Raw genomic sequence first — 27,192 nt, 5'->3', positions numbered from 1 at the left:
TTTGGGTCTTTAAAGTATAGGATCATATCATCTGCAGATAGGGATAGTTTGACAGTTTCTTTACCTATTTGTATTCCTTTTATTCCTTCTTCTTGCTTTATTGCTCTGGCTAGGAATTCCAGTACTATGTTGAATAGGAGTGGAAATAGTGGGCATCCTTGTCTTGTTCCTGATTTTAGAGGGAATGGTTTCAGTTTTTCCCCATTAAGTATAATGTTGGCTGTAGGTTTGTCATATATAGCTTTTATAATGTTGAGGTACTTTCCTTCTATTCCTAGTTTTCTTAGAGCTTTTATCATGCAATGGTGTTGGATCTTATCAAAGGCTTTTTCTGCATCTCTTGAGACGGTCAAGTGGTTTTTGTCTTTGCTTCTGTTAATGTGCTGTATTACATTTATTGATTTTCATATGTTGAACCACCCCTGCATTTCTGGGATGAAGCTAACTTGGTTGTGACGAATGATCTTTTTGATGTGTTGTTGAATTCAGTTTGCCATTATTTTATTGAGTATTTTTGCATCAATGTTCATTAAGGAGATTGGCCTATAGTTCTCCTTTTTGAGGGTGTCTTTGCCTGGCTTTCAGATGAGTGTAATACTGGCTTCATAAAATGTATTAGGCAGTGTTCCTTCACTTTCTGTTTTGTGGAACAGTTTAAGGAGGGTTGGTATTAGTTCTTCTTTAAATGTCTGATAGAATTCTGCAGAGAATCCATCAGGTCCTGGACTTTTCTTTTTTGGGAGACGCTTGATTGCTGCTTCAGTTTCATTTTGTGTTATTGATCTATTCAGGTGATTAATGTCCTCTTGGTTCAGTTTTCGATGATCTTAAGTATCTAGAAATCTATCTATTTCTTCAAAATTTTCATATTTATTAGAATATAGCTTCTCAAAGTAGTCTGATGATATCCTGGACTTCCATAGTATTTGTTGTTATCTCCCCTTTTGCATTCCTGATTTTACTGATTTGAGTTTTTTCTCTCCTCATTTTAGTCAGGTTTGCCAGGGGTCTGTCAATCTTGTTTATTTTTTCAAAGAATCAACTTTTTGTTTCATTAATTCTTTGTATTTTTTTTTGTTTCTATTTCATTGATTTCAGCTCTTATTTTTATTATTTCTCTCCTATTTGTTTTGGGATTTGCTTGTTCTTGTTTTTCTAGGAGTTGGAGATATATCATTAGGTCATTGATTAGAGATCTTTCTGTCTTTTTAATATATGCACTCATGGCTATAAACTTTCCTCTCAGGACTGCCTTTGCTGTGTCCCATAGGTTCCAGTAGGTTGTGTTTTCATTTTCATTAACTTCCAGGAACCTTTTAATTTCCTCTTTTATTTCATCGATGACCCATTGGTCACTGAGCAATGTGTTGTTCAGTTTCCAGATGCTTGCATGTTTTTTGTTATTATTTTTGTTGTTGAGTTCTGGTTTTAATGCATTATGATCAGATAGAATGCATGGTATTATTTCTATTTTCTTATATTTGCTGAGGCTTGCTTTGTGCCCTAGAACATGATCAGTTTTGGAGAAGCTTCCATGGGCTGCTGAGAAAAATGTATATTGTGTAGAAGTTGGATGAAATGTTCAGTAGACATCAACTAGTTCCATTTGCTCTATGGTATGTTTTAGATCTTGGATTTCTTTATTGATTTTTTGTTTGGATGGCCTATCTTTTGGTGATAGGGGGGTATTAAAGTCTCCCACTACCACTGTGTTGGAGTTTATATATGTTTGTAGGTCCTTCGGGGTATGTTTGATGAAATTGGGTGCATTGATGTTGGGTGCATATAGGTTGATAATTGTTATTTATTTCCTTTTGGTGTATTTCCCCTTTTATCAGTATGGAATGTCCTTCTTTGTCTCATTTGATCCATGTGAGTTTGAAGTCTACTTCGTCCAAGATAAGTATTGCTACTCCTGCCTGTTTTTGGGGACCAGTGGCTTGGTAAATCTTCCAGCCATTCACCCTTAGCCTGTGCTTATTTCTATCAATGAGATGCGTAAGCAACCGTTTAATCTAGTTTGTGAAACGGTGCCTTTTGGTGGGGGAATTAAGGCCACTAACATTGAGTGTTAGTATTGATAGGTATGTGGTGATTCCCGTCATTTAGATTAACCCACCTCTTAAAGGTTCCTCCAACCCTTTCCTCCCCATAACACCATGGGCTGGGGATCAAGCCTTCAACACATGAGCCTTTGTGGGAGATAGTCAAGATCCCAGCTATAGCAAGGAGTGGAGGGAGTTATTCTTACTTAATGGCTGCACAGCTCCCCGTGATCAAAAGATCATTTTGTCCCCTGATCTTTCTTTTAATTCCTCAGTTACTGTTGACTTGATTTGGACATAATACTGGACAGCAAGGGCTATCACTTATCATTTATTAGAGGAGTCATGCAAAAAGATGGGCATGTCTTACGCCTGAAACAAAACTCACTTTTACTTTTACAGTGAGTCTTTTGTTTGTTTGGGGGGCATTTTTGTTGTTATTGTTGTTGTTTTGAGACAGGATCTTACTATGTATACTAGGCTGACCTCAATCTTATTATCCTCCTGCCTCAGTCTCCTGAGTGCTGGGATTCCAGGTGTTGTACCACCTCACCCAGATTATGAAGTTTTAATTTATGGTGTTTTAACTACTTTTAACAGCAATATGATAGCTACTCCTAATTGCCAAATGAGCTGTAAAGTATACAGCTTTTACATTATATCCCTTGCATTGGTTCTCCCCCACCCCCCAGATTTATAAACTGTGGAAAATAATAATTGGAGGTTGGGCCAGGTACAGTGACTTACGCCTGTAATCCTAACTATTAGGGAGCCAAAGATCAGGAAGATCAGTTTTGAGGCCAGCCTGGTCCAAAAAGTTTTCAAGACCCATCTCAATCAATAAAAGCTGGGTGTGGTGCCACAAGCTTATCATCCTAGCTATGTGGGAAGTATAAATAGGAGGATTGAGGTCTAGGCAAGCCCAGGCATAAATGTGACACCTTACTCAAAAGAAATAGCAAGAGAGAGAGAGAGAGAAAGAGAGAAGAGAGAGAGAGAAAGAAAGACAGGAGGGGAGTAGAATGATGAGGGGGAAGAGAGAGTATGGATGCTAGAGATTGAACCCAGAGTCTTGAACTTGCTAAATATGTACTGTACCACTGAGCTATACTCCTAGCCCAGGAATTGTATATATTTAACTTGTACAACTTGATTATTTGGATATATGATGCATGAATTGTACTGATTCTTGTTGAGGCAAGAATTAACAAATTTTGTTCAAATTTGGAGAACTGTTAAGGCTATGTTGACATAATTGACAGTATTTGAAAGATATGCCAAGGAAAGTGTATACATTATACCTTTGAGTAATTAAAAAAAGGAAAAGTAGGTACCTGACATGTACTACAAAGAGGGAATCTAATCAAAGAAGGCTCTAAATATACAGCCTTATAGTATGTCAGTGTTATTGTCATGGTAAGATCTAGTTATTTTACTATAATGTGAATTAAATTCTCTGATAAAACTAGAGCTGAAAAATAATCAGTGTTTAATTTCATGATTAGTTTATCTTGTAAATTTTTCATGGACTATGTGGACTCTCTTAGAGGCATCTGGCAATCCAGTATATGCAGCCTCCTTTAAGCAGGTTTACAGCCTAATATGGATAGTACTGGACTTCAGCAATGGATTAGAATAAGCAGCACCTGGCTGTCAACATGAGCACACTGTCATGGCATGTGCCTTTTCCTAAGATCACTTTAAGAAAAGATGAAACTGGGCACTGGTGGCTCATGCCTGTAATCCTAGCTACTCACAAGGCAGAGATCATGGTTCAAGGCCAGCCTGGGCAATTAGTTTGCAGGACCCTATCTTGAAGATACTTAATACACATACACACACAAAAGGTCTGGTAGAGTGGTTCAAGCAAGTGGTAGAGTGCCTGCCTAGCAAGTGTGAGGCCCTGAGTTCAAACCCTAAGAAAAAAAAGAGAAAATGAAAGGAGTTGGATCTCATACTAGAAAATGCTTCTTAGACTTGGTTTATGTTTTCTTCTCTTTCAGTGATGACAGTATGGGCTATCAATACCCATTCACTCTACGAGTTGTTCAGAAAGATGGAAACTCCTGTGCTTGGTGCCCATGGTATAGGTAAAGTGACCTGCAAAAAATAAAAATTTTAATAGAATTACTTCGAAAACAATAGAATTTAGTTACTACTTTAAAAATAGAATTTACATGTACCTTTTTCATATGATTTTCAATTTTGAGACATAATAGTGAATAATGAGAAGCTTAAAATAAACTTAGGAATCGTTCATTCATCTCTTCTCTTGAGATCAACAGCTAAATTTTGCTTTTGAGTCTTAGCTGGTTTTACAAACTCAAACTCTACCTGAAATTCATTAACATTTATTATTCTAAACTTTTTTTTTAATTAAGAGGCTTTATTATATCTGATGCCTGGAGAATTCCACCATTGAAAGGTGAAATTGTATAAATATCTAATTTTCTTTTCTTTTTTTTTTTGGTGGTATAACTCATGAGTTTTTGGAGTAAAACTCATGGCCTCACACTTGCTAGGCTAGTGCTCTACCACTTGAACCAAACCTCCAGCCCTAATTTTTTTTTTTTTAAAGATAAAGTCTCACTATATTACCCAGGCTGGTCTCAAACCCCTGAGCTCAAGTGATCCTCTGACCTCAGCCTCTCGAGTGTTGTGACCGTAGGCATTAACTACCATGCCCGGCTATTATTAGTCTAAACTTTCTACTCCTTAAACATAAATCAGTTTGGCAACTTTGAACTAGTAGAACATACTCTACTTATTAGGCCTTATTGGAAGTCTGCTTTTGTTTTCTTTTTTCAAACTGATTCTGAAATAGACATTGAAACCATGACTTTGTCATGTTCTTTCTCCTGAAACTCCAGACATTTATATGTATATTTAGTTAACATACCATTTTACAAACAAGGAGATAGGTGTTGTTATACCAGATAAGTTATCTTAACCTCAGAGCATTATATAACTGAATTTAGAATGTCTTCTGAGCTATATTATCTCAAATAGCCAAGTCTCGTATCATTTATTTCCCATTAAGTTTATATCTTTCGGTATGTTAACAAATGTTTATCAAGTAGTATATAACAAAGACTGAAAAGTGATAAGCATGATTTCTTAAAATCATAATTATTAATAAATATAATCAGCTTGGCATGGTAGTACACATCTATAATCCCAGCACTGGGGAGACTGAAGGAGGAGGACCTTGAGTTCAAGGCCAGCCTGGGCTACATAGAAGAACTTGTTTCAAAAAAGGTAAGGAAAAAATAAATAAATATTACTGCATTTGTCAGAGTCTGAAATGAGAATCCCATCCCAAATTTTGAAACTAAGCAGAAAGTAGAAAAGAAGGAAGAAGAATATTTCTGATTAAGAAAATTTATATTCCTTTATAATTATTTCTTCTTTTGTGGATTTTCCCTCTCCCCTTTAGATTTTGCAGAGGCTGTAAAATTGATTGTGGGGAAGACAGAGCTTTCATTGGAAATGCCTATATTGCTGTTGATTGGGACCCCACAGCTCTTCACCTGCGCTATCAAACATCACAGGAAAGAGTAAGTACTTAGTGCCACCATAAGTGGGGGAGATACGGGGTTTCAGGTTTAGGTTTTTGTTTTTGGGTTTGTTTTTTGTTTTTTTCGCTATTAGGGATTGAACTCAGGGCCTTAAGCTTCCTAGGCAAGCACTCTATAAAATGGCAAGTGTTACATGGGAAAATTTTCCCATTTTAACTGTGTCATGAATATTTAAATACAACCAGGAAAATAATCATTGTATTCTCTATGGTACTCAATCTACTGACATGGTTTCTTGGCCATTTTTTTTTTGTGGTACCGGGGCTTGAACACGGGACCTTCACCTTGAGCCATTCCACCAGCCCTATTTTTATGAAGGTTTTTTCAAGATAGGGTCTCAAGAACTATTTGCCTGGGCTGACTTCAAATTGTGATCCTCCTGATCTCTGCCTCCTGAGTAGAGGCATGAGCCACCAGCACCCAGCTTTTGTTTTGTTTTTGTTTTCTAACTTAAGAAATTAATTATATTGGGGCATTAAATTTGAAAAATATTAACAAATAAATCTTGGAGCAAAGTTGAATGTAAGAAGTTATATTCTTCTGGGTGCCAGTGGTTCACACCTACAATCCTAGCTACTTGGGAGGCTGAGATCTGGAAAATAGAAGTTCAAAGCCAGCCTAGGCAAACAGTTTGCAGGACCTTGTCTCCAAAATAATGACAGCAAAATGGACTGGAAGTGTGGCTCTAGCAGTAGAGCACCTGCTTTGGAAGCACAAAGCCCTGAGTTCAAATCCCAGTTCCACCAAAAAAAAAAGTATTCTCTGGCCGTGACATACCAATGAACACCTCTCTGCCCATTTGTTAAACATCATTGAAGCTATAGCATTTGATAACCAGTTACTTAATGCACATGAATCCCAAGGCTATAACTGCTTCCTTTAATGCATAGTGAATAGAAAAATTAGAAAAGGGCTTGAAATGTTTCAAGTCTGTAATATCCAAACATGTTCATTTCAGTGGCTGTCCTTCACACTGTGCATTCCTCTACTGCCACTCTCTGGCCAGAGCAATTTTTTTTATTTTGAAAAATCTACTGAAGAACATTTAAAAAAAAAAAATAGGACTAGGGGTTAGCTCAGTGGTAGAGTACTTGGCAGGAGGCCATGGGTTGGATTCCCACCAAACAGACTGAGGATTTAGTTCAGTGGTAGAGAGCTTGCCTGGCATGCACAAAGCCTTGAGCTTGATCACCAACATTGCCAAAGGAAAACAGAAGAATCTGATAGAGAAGTAGAAGCAACTGAATCATAGGAGTTTCTTAAATCACATAAAGAATTGTAACGGGTTTTGCATTGATACGGCTCTTGATTATTACAAATTTCTAAAAAAAGAAAAAACATTATTTCTAAAAAACACTTTTTTTTTTTTTGCAGAACTGGGGTTTAAACTCAAGGCCTCACACTTGGTAGGCAGCCACTCTGCCACCTGAGCCACTCAAGTCAGCCCTGAAAAACATTTCCATTTATATAAGTTAATAATCCTAATTGAGTTTCAGTACTGAGGGGTGGTTCAAGTGGTAAAGTGCTTGTCTACCAAGTTCAAGGCATTGAGTTCAAACCCCAGTATGACCAAAACATAATCACTTTATGCTATTGAGGAAGGGAAAGCTACCAGTTCTAGACCTATTTCTCTGTTTGGATCCTTAATTGTGCCCCTGTATACCCTAAGAGTCCTAGCAGCTCATTCTAGCTAAGAATAATCTGTGGATTCTTTCCAAATGAAAGATCACTAGACTAAAAGCCAAAGAAAAACTGAAGAGATACCAATAATCTAGATCATGAAGGCAATTCAGAAACCTCAGAAATGTTTCCCCTGAAGAGGTAAAATTTTGGCAATTGATAGACTCCTAAGTCTTTGTCAGCATAAAATCTGACAGGACATTAGTTTGATAAGACATTCCTATCAAAAAAAATTATTTACTCTGTAAATTTCTTGCCCTTTTTAAAAAGCCCAGTGTGCAATCTGAAAATCTCTGGAGAACATCCCACTTACAGGAAAAAGGACCAATGTGACCTGTTAAATCTAGGATACCATGGAAATTAGGAACTATTGAGATGCCCTGCCTTGCTGGGGCATGATTAATCTGAACTGTTCCTACATGTGGTTTCTGCATGTTCTTAGAGAATCATGTGGACAAAAGAGAAAATAGGGTTCAAAATTGAGATTATTGCCCATATGCTTTATATTTTTTATTTCAGTAATATCCTTCAGAGAAATTTATCCTGGGGAAATAGGACACTCTGTCCATCAGAGTATCCTATTTTGTTTTTAGGAAGGTGCTCTACCACTTAAGTCTCTGCCAGCCTTAGCAGTTTTTTTAAATAGTAAAAAATTAGAAACAATTTGTGTTTGTCCCATATTGGAGGAATAGTTAAATAAATACAATGTGGTATATTCATTAGAAGAAAATCTGTCAGTATTTTAACAGTAGTTGCCTTTGTATTAAGAATATAAAAGGTGGGCTGGCAGAGTTTCTCAGGTAGTACATCGCCTGCCTAGCAAACTTGAGACTTGAATTCAAATCCCAGTACCACCCAAAAAAAAAAAGAGAGAGAGAGAGAATGCTAAAGATTTCCCCGCCTTTTTACAGTTTTGAAGAGGGTATCTATAAGAAATAAATAATTTAGAATAATTGAACAACAGTAGAGGATCTGAGCATGAATCCCAAGAAGTAAGTGAAACCTTTATCATTTAGGAAAATTTTGTTGATAAGTATAAATTATTGTCAGTTTAAAAATATGTTTTTATCAATCTTCCTTTTTCCCGGTCCCCACCTTCCTCTATAACCTATGGTCCAAAGAAAATATAGTCAATAAAAATCAACATTCTTTTACTAGCCTACTGTAATTTGTGGTTGGTGATAAAGCATCTCTGTTAGGGAGAATAGAGATAATATTTAACTGGCTATGAAAGACACTGCTGCATTTGATATACCTGTGTTTCTGCTCATGCTCACAACCCTGATATAGAACGTTTCCTTTTAAGCCTGTCCATTTTTCCCTTAAGTGACCAGCTCAAAAGATACTAAGAGAGCCAGGCATGGTGGCTTACACCTATAATCCCAATACTCAGAGGGCATAGGCAAGGAGGATCATGAGATTGAGGCTAGCCTGGACTACATAGCAATACCCTATCTCAAAAACAAAACAAAAACCAACAACAACAAAAAAAACATACTGAGAGTAAGTGTCTTACTGCTCAGAAGTTAGTGACCCAAGGTCATGCCAGATTTCCTTTTTGAAAAACAGAATTTTCCCCTAAGTTCCTCTTTTTAAGTGAGTTCTTTAGACCAGATGGTGATGCAATTCTAACACCTTAATTGTATAGATTAGTTCTAACTTTGATAGTTTATTGGGGCACTTGACAGCCTTGTGACTCAGCCATCTTCTCCCATATGGAAAAAGTCTCACCTGAAAATCTATTTTAAACAAAATGAACTAGGCTGTGCCAGTTTGTAACCCAAGCAGGCCAATGTTCCCATGAGTTTCAGTAAGAGAAACATACAGGAAATTGCCTCAGGTGAAGATAAGCAGTTCACCACAGAGTCAGCGGCAGGGTGGGGGGGAGGGGAGTGGTGGGGGAGGGGAAGGGGGTAGCGGGGGGAGCAATAAATGGATTGATGGACATATGTGTGACCTTTGCCAGAAAGAGAAGCAGTCATTGTTGGGCTTGGAGTCTAGCCTCTGCCTTGAAGAAAAATATCAGTATCCCTGGGTGAAGTCTCAAGTAACCTTCATATTCCTGATGCTAGGCCTCTCCCACCTCCTCATACATAGTAGAAACAAACAGAGGGATCTCAGTTCCATGATTCTGGATTGCTTATCAGGTGGTAGTAGCCAGGAATGGGAGAGCAGAAAAAAAAATCAGGTTTGTTTGACAGTATTGGGGTTTGAACTCCAGACCTTGTACTTGCTCAGCATGCACTCTACCACTTGAGCCATGCCCCCATCCCTTTTTACTTAGTTATTTTTGGAATAGGGCCTCCTGCAATCCTCCTGTTTATACCTCCTGTGTAGCTGGGATGACAGGCACATACCACACCACTCAGCTTTTTCTTAATTTGAGATGGGGTCTTTAAATTAGGTACTCATGAACTTTAATGCCCAGTCTGTTTTTTTTTCTTTTCTTTGGTTTTTTTTTTTTTTTTTGCAACACTGGGGCTTGAACTCAGGGTCTTCACCTTGAGCCACTCCACCAGCCCTATTTTTGTGAAGGGTTTTTCAAGATAGGGTCTTGAGAACTATTTGTCAAACCACAAACCTGATCTTTGCCTCCTGAGTATCTAGGATTACAGGCATGAGCCACCAGTGCCCAACTCTGTCTGGTCTTGTACCACTAAAAATTATCTCTTACTGTTACATTCTAGGTCTATCCTTGATCTACTCCACCACACCTCACCCCCCTCTACTCCCAATACACCCCCCCTTTCTCCTCTCCTTTTTTGTTGTGTTTTGTTGTTGTTGCTTTTCTTTTATTTGTTTTCCTTGTAGTGCTGGTAATTGAACTCAGGACCTCAGGCGTGTTAGGCAAGTACCCTCCTGTCACTAAGCCAAACCTCCAGTCATGGCTTGCTTGTGTTTTTTTGTGGGACTAGAGTTTGAACTCAGGTCTTTGCACTTGCAAAGCAGGTAGCTGGTGCTCTTACTGCTTGAGCCACACTTCAAGTCCATTTTACTGTGTTTATTTTGGAGATGGGGTCTCAAGACATATTTGCCCAGGCTGGCCTTGAACCTCAATCCTCCCACGTAGTTAGGATTACAGGCATGAGCCACCAGTCCCATGCGCCTGCTCCTTTCTTATAATTACCTCCTTCTTGCTCCAAAGTGTAGCATGCTGATTACCAGAATTCCAAGTTTGGCCATGTATTTGGGGGTCTTCTTTTAAAAGCTTGTTCTTCCTCTTGTTCCATCTTAGAGGTCCCATAGAACTAGAACTGCAGCTCAGTGGTAGAGAGCCTGCCTCGCATGCTTGAGGCCCTGGGTTCAATCCCCAGTATTCACCCCAAAAAGGTACCCCAGAAAGAGGCAGGAGACAGATAATGATACACCCAGTGTTGTGATCAGTCTGTGATATATGTGCCAATATGCAAATGAGTTATATATTAATAGGGTTTAATATCTGGTTATTGTTTTCTCAGTGTGTGCTTTTATGTATCCTTTCTTATTTCATCCAGGTCTGACATCTGTGTTTCAGTGATATTATTTCTCCTAGCCTCTGTAAAAGCCTGCAGCATACTAATAATGCTGTCTTTCTGATTAAAAAAATAGCTTATTCATTCTTAGTGCCCCTAGCTTAAGGGCTAATTCACATATAAACTGTTTTAGGATTCTGAAATTATTAAATAAACAGGCAATTCCTTGATTGCTTTCGTTTTTATCATTTCAAAAGATTCAAAAATATTTTAGGAAGAACTATGGTCACATAAATGGAAATTTTATCCAGGACATAATAGAACTGATAATTGTGAATAAATGATAGGCACTGTCCTTACTAAAAGACTCTAGTTTGGGTCATACTTCTTTTTCCTGTAAGAGTGAGTGAGAAGATAATGCATACCTAGGTGACCATTTTAAATGCCTTCCACATCTCCCTGCAGGTTGTAGACGAGCATGAGAGTGTGGAGCAGAGTCGGCGAGCACAAGCTGAGCCCATCAACCTGGATAGCTGTCTCCGAGCTTTCACCAGTGAGGAGGAGCTAGGGGAAAATGAGATGTACTACTGTTCCAAGTGTAAGATCCACTGCTTGGCAACCAAGAAGCTGGATCTCTGGAGGCTTCCCCCCATCCTGGTATGTTATAGTCCTGCCTCTTAGAAAGCAAGAATGTAGTGTAACTGAAAGAAGCCATAAACAGGAGTTTTTGTTATTTTTGAGAATAAGATGATTTCTATAGTAGTGTTTAAAACACTTTTTTATAAACTGTGCAAGGCTTTTATGTTGGGCACAGAGAGAGATAAATCTAAAAATATTTGGTATTTCCTTTCCTGAAGCGCTTACAGCCTGGAAGGAAAGAGAAGTCATACAGGCCAATAACCCCAATCCATCACAACATGAGAAGTGCCACAAGTGGTATAACCTAGTGAATTTGAACTTCAGAAGAGGATGAAAGCACTTCTGGGTGAAAGGACAGAGGAAGCTTTAGGATAATCCTTATATTATGGGAGAGCAACCGAGCCTGGAGCTTCTCATGCCCATTGAGCATGGTCATATAGCCAGGCACACTGCTGAGATGAGTGTGTATGTACAAGCACACCAATGCACAAGAATTTATATATTCTTTTATTTTAGATTTGGTTTACTTCTTCCTTCATGGATTAGGAGTCTTTCCTGTTGCCTATCAGGAGAGTTTGAAGTGATCATTTCAGAAAGAATTTTCCTTATAGGTGAAATTACCTTTTTTTTGGTGGTGGGGTGTCATACTGGGAATTGAACCCAGGCCCTCATGCAAACACTCTGCTATGGAGCTACATACGCAGCAATACTAGGATATTTTTGTTGTTACTTTTTGGCAGTACTGGGGTTTGAACTCTAGGCCTCGCACTTTCTAAGCAGGCACTCTACCACTTGAGCCATGCTGCCAGCCCTGTACTAGGATATTTTGCTTCCCAAGCATTGTTTTATCTAGCCCCAGAAATGTAAGAAGGGAAAGGGAAGAAGACTGGGGCTGACTTGGGACCATTAGGTCCAGAGACTTTTTAAATTAAGGTATAATTAATATGCAGCTAAATGCATAGATTTTAAATGTCCAGTTTGATGAAATTTGACAATTGTACATTCTTATATAACCATCACATGAATGCATTTATGAAAAACGTATTTTGAAATCTTTAAAGAATAATGGAGGCTAAATGTTATATGTTGTTGACCATTCATATGTATTAGACCTATTTGTTTTTCTTGAGTGGAAATTCTGTATCTTCAGAATCCTTCAATGCAGATGTTTTCTACATTTTCTTCTCCAGATTATTCACCTTAAACGATTTCAGTTTGTAAATGGTCGGTGGATAAAATCACAGAAAATTGTTAAATTTCCTCGTGAAAGTTTTGACCCTAGTGCGTTTTTGGTACCAAGAGACCCAGCTCTCTGCCAGCATAAACCACTCACATCCCAGGGGGATGACCTCTCTGAGCCAAGCGTTCCAGCAGAAGTGAAGAAAGTGGATGCCCAGAACTCAGCAGGAGAAGAGGATATGTTCCTGAGCAAGAGCCCATCTTCTCTCAGTGCAAATATCACCAGTAGCCCAAAAGGTGAGGAGGCCTGGAGACTTGATAGAGAATTTTTTTTAAAAAAAAAAACAAAAAAACTTCTTTTTGATACAGGGTCTCACTGTGTAGTCCAAGCTGGCCTTAAACTCTGCCTCCCTTGTGCTCAGTTTTGCAGGGGTTTTCTTAGGCTCCCTGTGAGCTGCATATTTCCCCTCTGTCTTCTGTTCTGGAACAACAGCTTGGTAAGATACAAGGAAGTTTCCTGGGATCAGACCTATATGTATTTTACATATGTAACTTTTAGCAAGAGATACAAAGCTTCCTTAAATCTAGTGACTTCATCAGTAAAATGGAAATGATACCAAGTTAGAGTCAGGATTTGAAATATGAAGAGTGATACACTTTATATAATGCCTGCCATATGATTAACATGAATGGTAGTTGTCATCCTTGTTCCCTTACAGCATAGGTTATCAAAGTATAGTCTGGGAACCCCTAGGGGTCCCCCTTTCAGGAGGTCTTGAGGATCAAAACTATTTTCATAAAAATACTAAGCTAATACAGTCATTCCTTTGTATCTGAATTATTTTTTAAAAATCAAGACTTGAGGTTGATGTGTTGGTACATGACTGTAGTACCAACATTTGGGAGGCTGAGGCAGGAAGACTGAGAGTTCAAGGCCAACCTTGAGTACATAGTAATTTCCAGGCCAACCAGAAAGACCATGCCCCAAAAAACAAGAGTTGATTTATGCATGGTAGTGCACCCCTATAATTCCAGCACTCAGGTTGAGGCAGAAGAATCATAAGTTATGTCCAGTCTGGACTCCATAGTAATTTCCAGGCCAGCCTAGGTCTCAGAACAAAACAAAAAAACAGGTATGTAACTCCCAGGTAGAACACTTGCCTAGCATGTGCAAGGCCCTAGGTTCAATCCCCAGCACCACCAAAAAAAATTTTTTTTAAATAAAAATAAAGATCTGGAACAGGCCAGGTGCCAGTGGCTCACCCTGTAATCTTAGCCACTCAGGAGGCTCACGGTTCAAAGCCATCCCTGGGCATATACCTCTCGAGACCCTATCTTGAAAATACCAATCATGAAAAAGGGCTGGTGAAGTGGCTCAAGCAGTAAGAGTGCTGCCTAGCAAGCATGAGGTACTGAATTCAAACTTCAGTGCCATCAAAAAAAAAAAAAATCTGAGACAGATACAACACAATGTTAACAATAAAGCTAAGTAGAAGTGTATATTATATGTCATATACATTATTGTTAACCTTATACACTAATGGTGGGATTGTAAATTAGTGGGGCCACTATGGTAATCAGTATAGAAATTCCTCAGAAACTAAAATTAGAACTACCATATGATCCTGAAATATCACTCCTGAGGGAATATAAGTCTGCATGTAATAGGGATATCTGCATACCATGTTTATAGCAGTACTATTCACAATACCTGCACTATGTCAATCAACTGAGGAATAGATAAAGAAAATGTGTTACATATATACAGTAGAGTATTATTTAGCCATGAAGAATAATGAGCTCAGCTGGTAGAGTGGCTCAAGTGAGCCTAGCAATCATGAGGCCCTGGAGTTCATACCCTAGTACAAAAAAAAAAAAAAAACCATAAAGAATGGGCGTTGGTGGCTCATGCCTATAATCCTAGCCACTCAGGAGGCTGATATTGAGAGGATAATTTTTAGACCACATCTCTAAAAATAACCAGAGTAAAATGAACTGAAGGTGTAACTCAAGCAGTAAAATGGCTGCTTTGCAAATGCGAAGCCCTGAGTTCAAACCCCTTTTCTACAAAAAAAAAAAAAGAATAATGAAATTAGGTTGTAGGAAAAAGCATGAGGCTACAAATCATCATGTTAAGTGAAATAAGCCAGACTGAGAAAGACAAGTATTGCATATTCTCTCTCATATACAGTGTCTAGACTTTAAATGAAAAAAAGCGAAAGTATCACTGACATAAAACAGGGGGACTGTTTGGGGGTAGGAATCAATTAGTGAGGGGAGGGGTGAAAGAGGGTAAAGGAGGTGGTAAATATGACTGGAGTATTTCATACACATGTATGAAAATAGAATAATGAAAGCCAGTAAAAAATTGTTTAAAGGGAAGAGGGCAGGGGTTGGAGGCATGGTAGAGTACCTGCCTAGCAAGTACTAAGTCCTGAGTTCAAACTCCAGTACCACCAAAAAAAAAAAAATGTTTAAAGGGGGGTAAAGTGTAATCTTAGCTACTCAGGAGGCAGAGATCAGGAGGCTTGCAGTTCGAAGCCAGCCTGGACAAATAATTCTGTAAGACCTTACCTTGAAAAACCCTTCACAAAAATAGGGCTGGTGGAGTGGCTCAAGGTGAAGGCCCTGAGTTCAAGCCCCAGTACCTCAAAAAAAAGGGCGGGGGGGGGAGGAAGGATGATGACAAAGAGTAATAGTGGAGGTAAATTTAATCTAAGTACATTATATGCATGTATGAAAATACCATATCGAAACCCCTTTGTGCAGTTAATATATGCTAAGAAAAAGAAAAAAATGACAAGATACATTTTTTAAATTTCCAAAATATATGTTGTTGTTTAGGTTGGACTATGTCTTCAAAAAGACATGATAACGTCTTAACCATCACATACAGTCCTCCTTTGGTATCCATGGGGGTTTGGTTCCAGGACCTCCCATGGACACCAAAATTCACAATGCTGAAGTACTTGATATAAAATGGTGCAAAAATATTTACATATAACCTACACACATCCTTTCTTTATATTTTAAATCATCTCTAGGTCTCTTACAGTACCTAAAAGAAATTTTTTTTCAAGTTTTGATCTGTGGTTGAGTCTGTCAATGTGGAATCCGCAAATAAGGAGGGCTGAGTGTATATGACTTTTTTGTGTATATGTGATGGATATCAAATCCAGGGCCTTGTGCATGCTAGGCAAGTACTCTACCAGTCAGCTGCTTCCCCAGCTCTATGACATTTTACTTTCATTCTCTTAAAAATATACAGTGTAGTCAGAGACAACATGTCATACGATTATATTATCACTTTACTATATGCCAGTATCACTTTGGTTTTGGCAGTACTGGGATTTGAACTCAGGGCCTCACACTTGCTATGCAGATGCTATATCACTTGAGCCACTTCACCAGCCCTGTATCATCACTTTAAATGTGAAATGCTCTTCAGTTTTGATTTCTAATATGGGAAATACTGATGTATGAAATGCACATAAACATAAGTTCTAGGGATCCTCAGTAATTTTTTTTGGCAGTACTGGGGCTTGAACTTAAGGCCTTCACCTTGAGCCACTCCACCAGCCTCATTTTTGTGAAGGGTTTTTCGAGATAGAGTCTCACGAACTTTTTTTTTTCCCCGGGCTAGCTTTGAACCACAGTCCTTCTGATCTCTGCCTCCTGAGTAGGATTACAGGCATGAGCCACCAGCGCCCGGCAATGCTCAGTAATTATTAATGGTATAAAATTTTTAATGATTGGAATGGGAGATGATGATCACAAAGTTTACAATCCCCCTTTCATACAGGATTTTTGTGTAAGGTAGAGATAATAATCCATTCCTAATACCATGCTTAGTAATATAAATGGTGGTCTTATTTTTTTGTCCAGTTTTACATAGAAGAATGTGTATGTATAAAACTGCCTAGTCTAATGATTACATTGTTTTGGACTGAATGTGACATAAAGCACTTTCCTGCTACTTCAGAACTTCTACAACATACTTTACATTTTTAGGACATTGCTGCTTAACTTACTGGCTCTATACTAGTAACTAAAGAGGAGCCATTCAAGACTCCCCTATCTTTACCTTTATGTGTACATTTGTGAAGCTAGTGTTAAAGTTATCTTTGGTGTTTCACTTGCGGCATTTGGACTTAACAAATCTTTTCCTGTTTCCCTTTTACAGGCTCACCTTCTTCATCAAGAAAAAGTGGAACCAGCTGTCCCTCTAGCAAAACTAGCAGCCCTACCAGCAGCCCACGAACTTTGGGGAGGAGCAAAGGGAGGCTCCGACTGCCTCAGATTGGCAGCAAAAATAAATTGTCCAATAGTAAGGAGAACTTGGATGCCAGTAAAGAGAATGGGGCTGGGCATATCTGTGAGCTGACTGATACCTTGAGCCAAGGGCACTTGCTAGAAGGTAGCCAACCTGAGTTGGTTACCCCTCAGGACCATGAAGTCACTTTGGCCAATGGGTTCCTTTATGAGCATGAGGCATGTGGCAACAGCTACACCAATGGTCAACTTGGAAATCACAGTGAAGAAGACAGCACTGATGACCAAAGAGAAGACACTCATATTAAACCTATTTATAACCTATATGCAATTTCGGTAAGTGGTAGTGTGTAGTTTTCAAGAAATTGTCTATTCTTTTCAGCAGTTTGTTTACTTGTCTTCATTCATTCATCAACAAGCATTTTTTCAGGGTCTGTTTATTTGCTAGGCATTAAGCTTGGTGATAGGCAAAGTTAACGAAATCTTTGCCTTCCCGATAAAATTCTAAGTGCTAACAGTGTAATATGGAGGTGGTTATGTAATTAGGATAAGTGTAGTCAGAGGTTCAAATTATTCTTTATTACATGTTTCTAAGGAATTTTTGCTTTCTAAAAAATGACTGCAGGGTCAGGCATGGTAGCTCATGTCTGTAATGCCAGCACTCAGGAGACTGAGGCAGGAGAATTTAAAGTTCAAAGCCACCTGGACTACATAATAAGACCCTGTCTCAAAAAAATTTTTTTTTTAAATTGCAACTATGGTCATCAATACAAGATTTGGACTTAGATATTTGGATTTTTGCCTTTTGTTTATCAGATTTTAAGGGGAAAAATTCATGGCATTTTTTTCATACCAACCTAAGTGATTGATGTTCTTGCTCAGATCCTAGTGCTATGCCCTGGCCATAATACTGTTAACTACTAACATTCCACCACTCTCTTCTCTCTCTAGTGCCATTCAGGAATTCTGGGTGGGGGCCATTACGTCACTTATGCCAAAAACCCAAACTGCAAGTGGTACTGTTACAATGACAGCAGCTGTAAGGTAAATATTCTCCATCTTTGAATGAAAGTTAGAAACAAAGTGTCAGGAAATCTGGGGAACATTCTCCTGAAATAGATGTTTCTACTAGGATGGGTATATAGATGCTGTCAGTATTCAGGGGACAAAAGTGATATATAGAGAAGGGAATGAAAATGTGAACAGTGAGAAAAAGAAGGTAGGTATTAGTGAGAAAAAGTTCCAATCTTTAGGGTTTTAAGGTGGGGGAATTATTTTTTTGTTTTTATTTTTGTCTGTTTTTTGCAGTGCTGAGTATTAAACCTAGGGCTTCACATATGTTAGGCAAGCACTCAACAATTAACTAGACTCTCCAGCCCATCTTTTGAACTATTAGAATTTGATAGGGTTTAGGGCATTCATTTGCCTAGGGTTAGAATATTTTCCCCAAAACATAGATTGAAAATAATGGGGCTAGCCCGGCACTGGTAACTCACTGGTAACTGGTGTAATCCTAGCTACTCAGGAAGCAAAGATCAGGAGGGTCGCAGTTTAAAACCAGCCTGGACAAATAGTTTGTGAGACCCTATCTTATAAAAAAACAAAATCACAAAAAAAGATTGGTGAAGTGGCTCAAGATGTAGGCCTTGAGTTCAAGCCCCAGTACCACAAAAAAATAATAATAATAAATAATAATAATGGAGCTCATTTTCAGGGCATTGTCACTTGCGAGACACCTGACATACTAAGTTAATTGGAAGCAATCAGGTTTACTAATTAGAGAGTCTTCTCTTCCCTGGCAAGATTAAGAGGCAACATAGTGATGGCTTTTTAATTTAAGGCTTTTCTTACCCTTTTAGGAACTTCACCCTGAGGAAATTGACACCGACTCTGCCTACATTCTTTTCTATGAGCAGCAGGGGATAGACTATGCACAATTTCTGCCAAAAATCGATGGCAAAAAGATGGCAGACACGAGCAGCATGGATGAAGACTTTGAGTCTGATTATAAAAAGTACTGTGTGTTACAGTAAAGCTGCTGCTGTGGCTGTTAGGCTGGTGGTAAGGGAGATGACTCCTTGTAGCTGGCATTTGGCAAAAGCGTCACTGAAAAGCAAGCTAAATGTAGTTATTTTATCCTGTGACCCTGAAGCACAAAATAAAAGTCCTAACTAAAATAGCTGTCAAATTTAAGAGTAGTAATAAATTTGTTTTGAAGTCTCTCTCAAGCTCATTGGTAGAGAAGTTTCAGGCAGATCCCACCATTAGCCTGTAAACAAAAGGGTTTGGCAACAACCACCTGGGACCAAATAAGAATTAAATTGTGCTTGTCCATATATGAACAAAATATATGGACAAAATCATAACAAAATACTAAGGATTTCCTTGGAGTCAAAGTAAAACAAAAATTGTAGTGTTGTCTGGGGACGACATGATATGCTACCTCCTTTTTCCTGAAGTTTTATTCCATTATTGACAAGGTGGAGAAAGCAAGATCATGAAGGTGTGCAAATGACTCTTTCGGCATGGACACAGATTTCTCATTTTTTTAGGCCATTTCCCCACTCTTTCTGTGTCTTTCTTTTCATTCTAGTTGTTGTGTTTGTGTTTTAGACACAACTAGTTATTGGTGGCAGAGGCATATAGTGGCCAATCTGAAAGGGATAATCTCTTGAAAACTATGTGCCTTCTACCTGGAGTCTTAGTTGGTAGACCCAAGAGAAAGAAAAAACATCCTGTGGAATCCAACTACAATGGCCCTCCTGATAGAGGAATCTTTCTTTTAGGATACTTTAAGTGTCCTCAAAAACCTGTCCTCCCACACACACATATACACTGCTGAGTGTGGCAGGGTGGTTGCCAATATTTGCACCATCTTCCCATGCATATGTTGCACAAAGAGCTTCTGGGAGGTAAAAGACGTCAGTTAGATGGTGTTTCACATTAGTGGTTGTTTTTCTCTTTGTTTCTTTTGCACTTTAAAAAAGAGAATACATGCAAATAAACTTACCTGTATTTTGATGGCTCTAAAGGGCTATAAATTAACTTGATTGGGGTATTTTCCTCTATCATATTAAATTTAAAAACAAAATGCATCCTGAAACATTGGTAATTAAGTATTTTTAATGAAATTGGTGGGTTTAAGAAGTAAACTTCTGTTTTGTTTGCATGTCCTTTTTTTTTTATTTTAGTATCTGTCATTTTTCCCTTTTTATTTTTTGCACTGGTCTTCAAAAGTTGTTTCTTTGCATATATAATTTTTCCTATGATTATTCAAGACTGGAACAAAAGTATAAATGTTATTTATTTCAGACAGCATTTTTTTCCTGTTGTTTTAATATATAGTCAAAGGAAATATTTCTCCTTATTTTTAGGCCCTGGAAGTTGATTCTCATTTAATGTCAGTTTCTTTTGCCCTTTCTTCCTCATAGGTATTAAATACCAATGTGATTAATCAAGCATTTGTGTTCTGATATTTGAGGCTAGTAACTACATAGTTCTTCTCAGAGCATTTAGAAAGGTTATCTCAAATGGCTACTTAAGATGAAATCCTTTTCAGAAGAAGAATATAATTACAAGCAGGAAGGAATGCGTTAACTGGCATAATTTAAGGAAGTCAGACAAAATGCATACATTATAGTCTCAAGATTTTCCGTATGTAAAATCTGTCCATTTCTACCTGTACAAATCCCATAAGAAAGTGGAAAGTTTTAAATAATTTCCTTACAGATGTTTTATTTAAGCAGGTAGCACAATCTACTAATGTTGTTTGATCTGTGTTTGTTACATTGGTTGTAATTAATTTTTTAAATTCATGAACTAGCAGAAAATTTATTAAATTAACTATTAACTACATTCACCTTGTAAATTGCTGTATAAAACTTGTTGACAATGCACTGACTTTAGAAAGATGTTAATGTACATAAGTAGAGTGTAAATAAAATAGTGTTAATGTACTGAAATATGAACTGTATAAAAAAAGTATCGGTAATTGTATATGGAGTGTACCTGTTTATCTGTATCTATTATCCAAACAAATTAAATACTGTGGATGCACATGTGTTGTTTTCCTCATACAAGTAAACAAGAAAGTCAGCCTCTTCAACCTTTTGCTCTATGATCCTGTCTTAATTCTCCTAATGAATAATGCCTATTGGACTACAGCTCTAGGGAATGGAAACCTGTTGAGGATAGAACAGATACATGCCTTGACCAGGTGAATTTGGTTTTGCAAAGCCAAGGTTCCTGAGTGCTGTGATTCTAGGTGATCACCACCGTACCCAGCTGCTCTCATCCCTTTTAGAAAATTATTCAGAAGGTATTGAAGAGAGTAGGGAGGATAGAGAGCTGAGAATTGATAGTGAACTGAGAATTGGGGCAGGGGGGTGGGGAAAGTCCTAAAATAGTTTTCCATGCTGATTAGGTGATAAGGTGACAAAGAAGTGTACTTCTTATTTTTATACCTTGAAATGGCTCTAGGTTTCTAGGGAGCACTGAGAAACTAGGGATATACCTAATTGTCTTTCTGAGAGGTCTCCAAGGAGCCTTTGGCAATGTTGAGAACAAATGAAAAATTAGAGCTATATGTCCCTCACCGTATAGTAATTTTATTTACGTGTAAAATTAGAAAACTCAACAAACAAGCTTATAGGAAATATATAAACGCCCAGCACAGTTTCTTGGTAAGTGCTCAATGAATGTGAAACCCTACCCACTCTTTGTTTTGCAAAGAGGTTTTTGGTTTGTTTAGAGGGGCATTGTTTTTTTAAACCCGGCTGGTATACTGACACTAAAGGAATTTAATAGCCCAGCACCAGTGACTGATGCCTAAAATCCTAGCTAGTTGGGAAGATTGTGATTCAAGGCCAGTCCAGGCAAATAGTTCTCTAAACCTCATCTCCAGAATAACCAAAGCAAAAATGGGCTGGAGCACCTGCTTTGCAAGCACAGGACCCTCAGTTCAAATCCCAGTCACACACACACACACACACACACACAAAACAGTTCTCTGCTCATGCTCTTCAAAAAACAGGAATACATAAAATGAAATGTGTTCACCTAGCAGCAATGGCTACTTGTTTTTGGAAATGAACAAAAACAATCCAAAAAGCCATAAAAATGAAGCACACCTCCTAATGTAACCAGTCCATGTTACTAGCTTTTAAACAGCCTTGGAAAGACCAGCTTACGTTTCTAGGTTCTGAATGGCCCTGTAAATAGACAGGTCTTTAACCTCTCTGCCTCTCCAGTTGAGGGTGATGATTCCACATTGAGTCTCTCTACCACTTGGTGGCATTGCTTACTGTGGCTTCTTTCTTACTTGCAGACAATCTTGAATTGGAGCAAGTAGATTTGCCATATTTTCCTTGGGTATTTTAAAAGGCTGAATGTAGAATTTTCCTGGGTCTAGTCAGAATGTGTCACTTGAGCGGGGATCCCAGTTTTCCTTTATAATGTACCAGTAGGTTCCTCAGTATTGAAGTCATAAAATCAGAAAGACACATGCTTCTGTGACCAGAAACCCATTAAGGTCACAGCAACAAAAGGTTTGCCAAATGTCCTGATCATGGGGAGCAAGATAGCAGATAAAACTGCAGGGGATGCAAAGCCAGGCCTGTTAGGACCAGGTTGGGAATAAAGTGTAAGAGCTGGTCTTGCCATGAATGAAAGTGAGGAATGGTGATTATTCAATTCCAACAACATCCATCTGATTGTTGGGGAAGAGTGTGAGCCCCAGCACTCATCAATTCCCCTCCCCTCCAACTTAAAAATGTTGCTAATTCATGAGAAGAGAGGGTACTGGGGGTGAACCCAGGGCCCCTCGTGCATGATAAGCACTCATTCTACAACTGAGTTACACCTCCTGCCCTGGTAATTAGTTTTTAATAATTTTAAATATTGTACTGTCAAAACTTAACTTGCAAACTGGTGTGGTGGTGTGTTCTTGTAGTCCCAGCACTTGGAAGGTTGATGTGGGACGATCGCTTGAACACCAGGAGTTCAAGACCACCTGAGCAATACAGCAAGGCCCAGTATCAAAAAAAAAAAAAAAAGTGCAAATGTGCAAGCCAGGTATAAGCCACCAGTTTGTATGCCCTCTAGTAATTAGGAAGGTCATGGACTTTAAGCTGTTAATTGAGAGGTCAGATTCCAGCTCTGCTATTAAAACAGCTGTAAACTAAAACAAGTTCCTTAGACTCTCAGATTTCTCCAGCCCAATAAGACTACTAGTTTATTTCCAAAGGTTATTAGAAAGACTAGATCATGCATGTATATGGGCACAGAGCTTAGTACCTATTAGGTAGTGAAACAAAAATAGTCCTACCCCATTTAGGGAAACAGGACAGGTATAATACAAGCTCATTACCAGTCCAGAGGCATACAGCTAAGCAACATGTAAGTACTGCTTTGTACAGAGCCTTATGCTAGGTTCATTGGGTACAGCGCTTTCCAACATGGCAGTTCATCATCATTAGAATCAGTTAGGAGCTTGGTAAAATATGCTGATTCCAGAGCCCCATCTATGCTCTGTTTGTACCCAGACTTACAAGATCATCCTCTCCTGCACAGTTTAAGAGCTGCATTTTAATAAGCTCAGGGGAGATTCTTTTACACTGGTCTGCACCTTGGCCAGTTTTAAAAATATTGCTCCAGAGAGTGAGTCATTTCCAGTCTAATTTGGGAAAGATGACAAGCAAGTACATATATGTAAGGTGGAGTGATAGCAATCAACCAAAGGTTCCTTAGACATGATTGTCTCTGATGAAGTGCTATTCTTAGGAAATAGTGCTAGGGACATCAGACTTTTGACAAGTCAGGCTGTTGGCAAAGCACTTAAGGAAAACTAAGTGGAATACGAAAGCTGTGCCATGAGGCGAGGTCAGAACTATGTAGTCAGAAGCAAAGAGAACAGTCTAGCAGTCTAGACAGACAAGGAAACATACACAGGATTCAGATGGTGCATTCTAGAAGCGGTGTAAGCCTGTTGGTGCTGAGGTAAAGGCACACGAGAAGCACAGAAGTAACTAGAAAGCAGAAACTGTGTTCTGAAGACCTTTGAAGGTCACACCAATTGTGTTTCACATTGCCAAGTATTTTGGTATGATATGAAACATTTTCACATGGTTTGCCTAAGAACATACTACTCTGTTTCGGACCATTTTATAAATTTTCTGAAATTTAACTTCATATGCACAATCCACTTTTGCTGGCATTTCTCTTGCTAATGAATTTAAGACCTTGTAGATAGATAGTAGGGTTTAAATGTCAAGAGCCAAGCACAGGTGACTCACACCTATAATCCTAGCTACTTGAGGGACTGACATGGGCAGAATTATAGTATGGGGCCAGCCCAGGCTAAAAGAATATTCGTGAACCTCTTCTCAACCAATAGTTGGTCATGGTATGATAGCATGTGCCTGTCATCCCAGAGACAGAATTTGATCCAAGCTAGCCTGGGCAAAAAGCGACACCCTATCCCCAAAACAAACAGCAAAAAGACCTGGAGGAGTGGTTCAAGTGGTAGAGCTTCTGTCTACCAAGCACAAAGCCCTAAGTTTAAACTCAGTATCACCAAAAACAAAAACTCCAAAAGGGTTGAAGTAAGTAAAGGCAGAAGAAAAGTGAGATCAGGCAGGAGAGGGAAGAAAAGCTAGAAGAGAGCCAGGCTCTCCTAGGTACTCAGAAGGCAGAGATCAGGAGGATCAAGGTTTGAAGCCAGCTTGGGCAAATAGTTCCCAAGACCCTATCTCAAAAAAACCCATCACAAAAAAGTGGCTAGCAGAGTGACTCAAGGTGTAGGCCCTGAATACAAACCCCAGTACCACAAAAAAAAAAAAAAAGAAAGAAAGAAAAGCTAGAAGAGGTCTGGAAGGGAGAAGGCAGGTCAGGGAAAGGACCCCAGTCATAGCTAAGTGAGACCCAGAAAGAAGTGTGCCTAGTTGGTAGAGGTGTCCGAGGCCCCTGAGGGGGTGGGGCTTTTCTGTCATGATCCTTTGCTGCTATCTAAACCCCTGTGTGCACTGAGATTACAAATTCGGCAGAAGGAGCAACAGGGAGCTTCCCTGAATAGAGTGGGACATGCCTACAGTTGTTAGTAGAGGCTGCTGAAGCCCCAGGTTCAGTGTATGGAAAGCAATGGGTCTAGAAGTCCAGTCAGCATTGCTTTGCCCACATTGCACCTGGCAGAATTTGTCTAACTGTGGCAGGTCACTTGCCTCTGCATCTCAGTTCCCCTTGTGAATAATAATGAAGTTGCATTAAATGAATGGTCTCCATCTTTTTATTTTGAAACAACATTAGGACAGGACCCTTTCTTCCAATCACATCTGCTAAACCAGCTGAGGTGGTTGTTGCTCAGGTTGAAATGAAGGTGGGGAGTAGAGTGGGTGCTGCTTGAGAAATGACTGTGGGCCCCAGATCAGATGTCCAGTAAAGCCCTGTTCACCTGTAAGCATTCAGGTCAGTCACACAGTGCTCCAGCAGCACCTTAGAACCTCCAGCTTCTTGCTGGAAGAAGACATGGTAGCTCTTCCAGGCCAGTTCTTTTGATCGACTGGAAATCACAATGCTTAATGGCCTTTCCAGGGGCCATTTTGCTACTCAGTATTTCTGGGAAGAGTGGACAAAAAGCCAGCCAACTAGGATAAAGGCCAGGCAACCTCTCTCCCTACAGAGACCACAGGTAGTGCCTAAAGCAACCAGTCTGCTGCCTGGCAGCTGTCCCAGGGTCTGGCACCTGTAGAGCCAGCCCCAGGGCCTGTGGCTTTTAATTGTTGTGCCAGCTGGAGAAAGTTCCCACTGCCACTCCTTGTTTACAGAGCTCCCTGTGACTTGGAGTTGCAAATAAACATCCTCTCATTTGGGGAGAGATGGTAAAGGGAAAGGGCTGAGTTTATCACTCATTTATCAAATGTCTATATTTTTTTTCTTTTTGGTGATACTGGGGTTTGAACTCAGGGCCTACACCTTGAGCCACTCCACCAGCCCTTTTTTGTGAAGGGTTTTTTCTAGATAGAGTCTCCCAAACTATTTCCCCAGGCTGGCTTCGAGCCAGTGTCCCTCCTGATCTCTGCCTCCTGTTAAATGTCTATTGAGTACCTACTATGTGACTTTCAAGACAATCCCGTGCTTGGAACTGGAAGAAAAGCTAGAGAAGGCTAGTTAATGAACTTCTGTTTGCCAGCCCCCATGCTCTGTGTGTTTTGTCTGTTATTTACTGCTCCCTATAGCTCTATGAGGAATGCATTATCATTCCTTTTTACAGATGAGGAATCTAAGACTCACTGAGGTAAAGTCACTTGCCCAAGGTGTCCCACAAATGAAATGTTTCTAGGCTGGAGTCAAACCCAGCTGCTGCTTTACCATCCCTCTGCCCCCTGCACTGGAGTCTGTGATCCACCACTAGGCAACTCCTGAACAAGATCATCAATCACCCTGGGCCTTGGTGGCCTCATCTTTGACAAGGTCCTCTTCCTGGCTGCCTTACAGTGTTGTGATAAGCACAATCAGAAAATGAATGTGATATCCTTCACAATCAGTTACACTTGTGTATAATACACAGTATTATTGCATAAGGAGAGGAAGTAGGTGTCCTGACAGCAGCTCCTCTTGTCCCTGGAAAATGGGAAACTGTCAGGCACAAATAGAGACCAGGGCAGTGACTCTTTTTTTTTTTTTTTTTTTTTTTTTTTTTTTTTTTTTGTGGCCAAATCTTTTGTTTTATTTTTTTTTTTAGCTTTATTTTTTTTTTCATTTTTCTTTTATTATTCATATGTGCATACAAGGCTTGGTTTATTTCTCCCCCCTGCCCCCACCCCCTCCCTTACCACCCACTCCACCCCCTCCCGCTCCCCCCCTCAATACCCAGCAGAAACTATTTTGCCCTTATCTCTAATTTTGTTGTAGAGAGAGTATAACCAATAATAGGAAGGAACAAGGGGTTTTGCTGGTTGAGATAAGGATAGCTATACAGGGCATTGACTCACATTGATTTCCTGTGCGTGGGTGTTACCTTCTAGGTTAATTTTTTTTAATCTAACCTTTTCTCTAGTTCCTGGTCCCCTTTTCCTATTGGCCTCAGTCGCTTTTAAGGTATCTGCTTTAGTTTCTCTGCGTTAAGGGCAACAAATGCTAGCTAGTTTTTTAGGTGTCTTACCTATCCTCACCCCTCCCTTGTGTGCTCTCGCTTTTATCATGTGCTCATAGTCCAATCCCCTTGTTGTGTTTGCCCTTGATCTAATGTCCACATATGAGGGAGAACATACGATTTTTGGTCTTTTGAGCCAGGCTAACCTCACTCAGAATGATGTTCTCCAATTCCATCCATTTACCAGCGAATGATAACAT

The 27,192-nt window shown here is 39.2% G+C and overlaps 1 protein-coding gene across 2 annotated transcripts in view; it reads left to right on the top strand.

The window, feature by feature from the left end:
* Usp32 (ubiquitin specific peptidase 32) overlaps positions 1 to 20,901 on the top strand; it is a 171,594-nt gene extending 150,693 nt beyond the window's left edge. For both annotated transcript variants that reach the window (XM_074046329.1, XM_074046330.1), the window contains exons 28-34: positions 4,049 to 4,135; positions 5,482 to 5,602; positions 11,221 to 11,412; positions 12,585 to 12,870; positions 16,757 to 17,181; positions 17,797 to 17,889; positions 18,705 to 20,901. In XM_074046329.1, coding sequence (XP_073902430.1) covers positions 4,049 to 4,135; positions 5,482 to 5,602; positions 11,221 to 11,412; positions 12,585 to 12,870; positions 16,757 to 17,181; positions 17,797 to 17,889; positions 18,705 to 18,878 — 1,378 coding nt within the window. In that variant the 3' untranslated portion in view covers positions 18,879 to 20,901. The remainder of the gene's footprint in view (positions 1 to 4,048; positions 4,136 to 5,481; positions 5,603 to 11,220; positions 11,413 to 12,584; positions 12,871 to 16,756; positions 17,182 to 17,796; positions 17,890 to 18,704) is intronic.
* Positions 20,902 to 27,192: the final 6,291 nt, after the last annotated feature.

This window comes from Castor canadensis, chromosome 11, assembly GCF_047511655.1.
Source record: "Castor canadensis chromosome 11, mCasCan1.hap1v2, whole genome shotgun sequence".
Lineage (NCBI taxonomy): Eukaryota > Metazoa > Chordata > Mammalia > Rodentia > Castoridae > Castor > Castor canadensis.
Note: the sequence above shows the minus strand (reverse complement) of the source record. Positions and strands in the feature narration are given on the sequence as shown.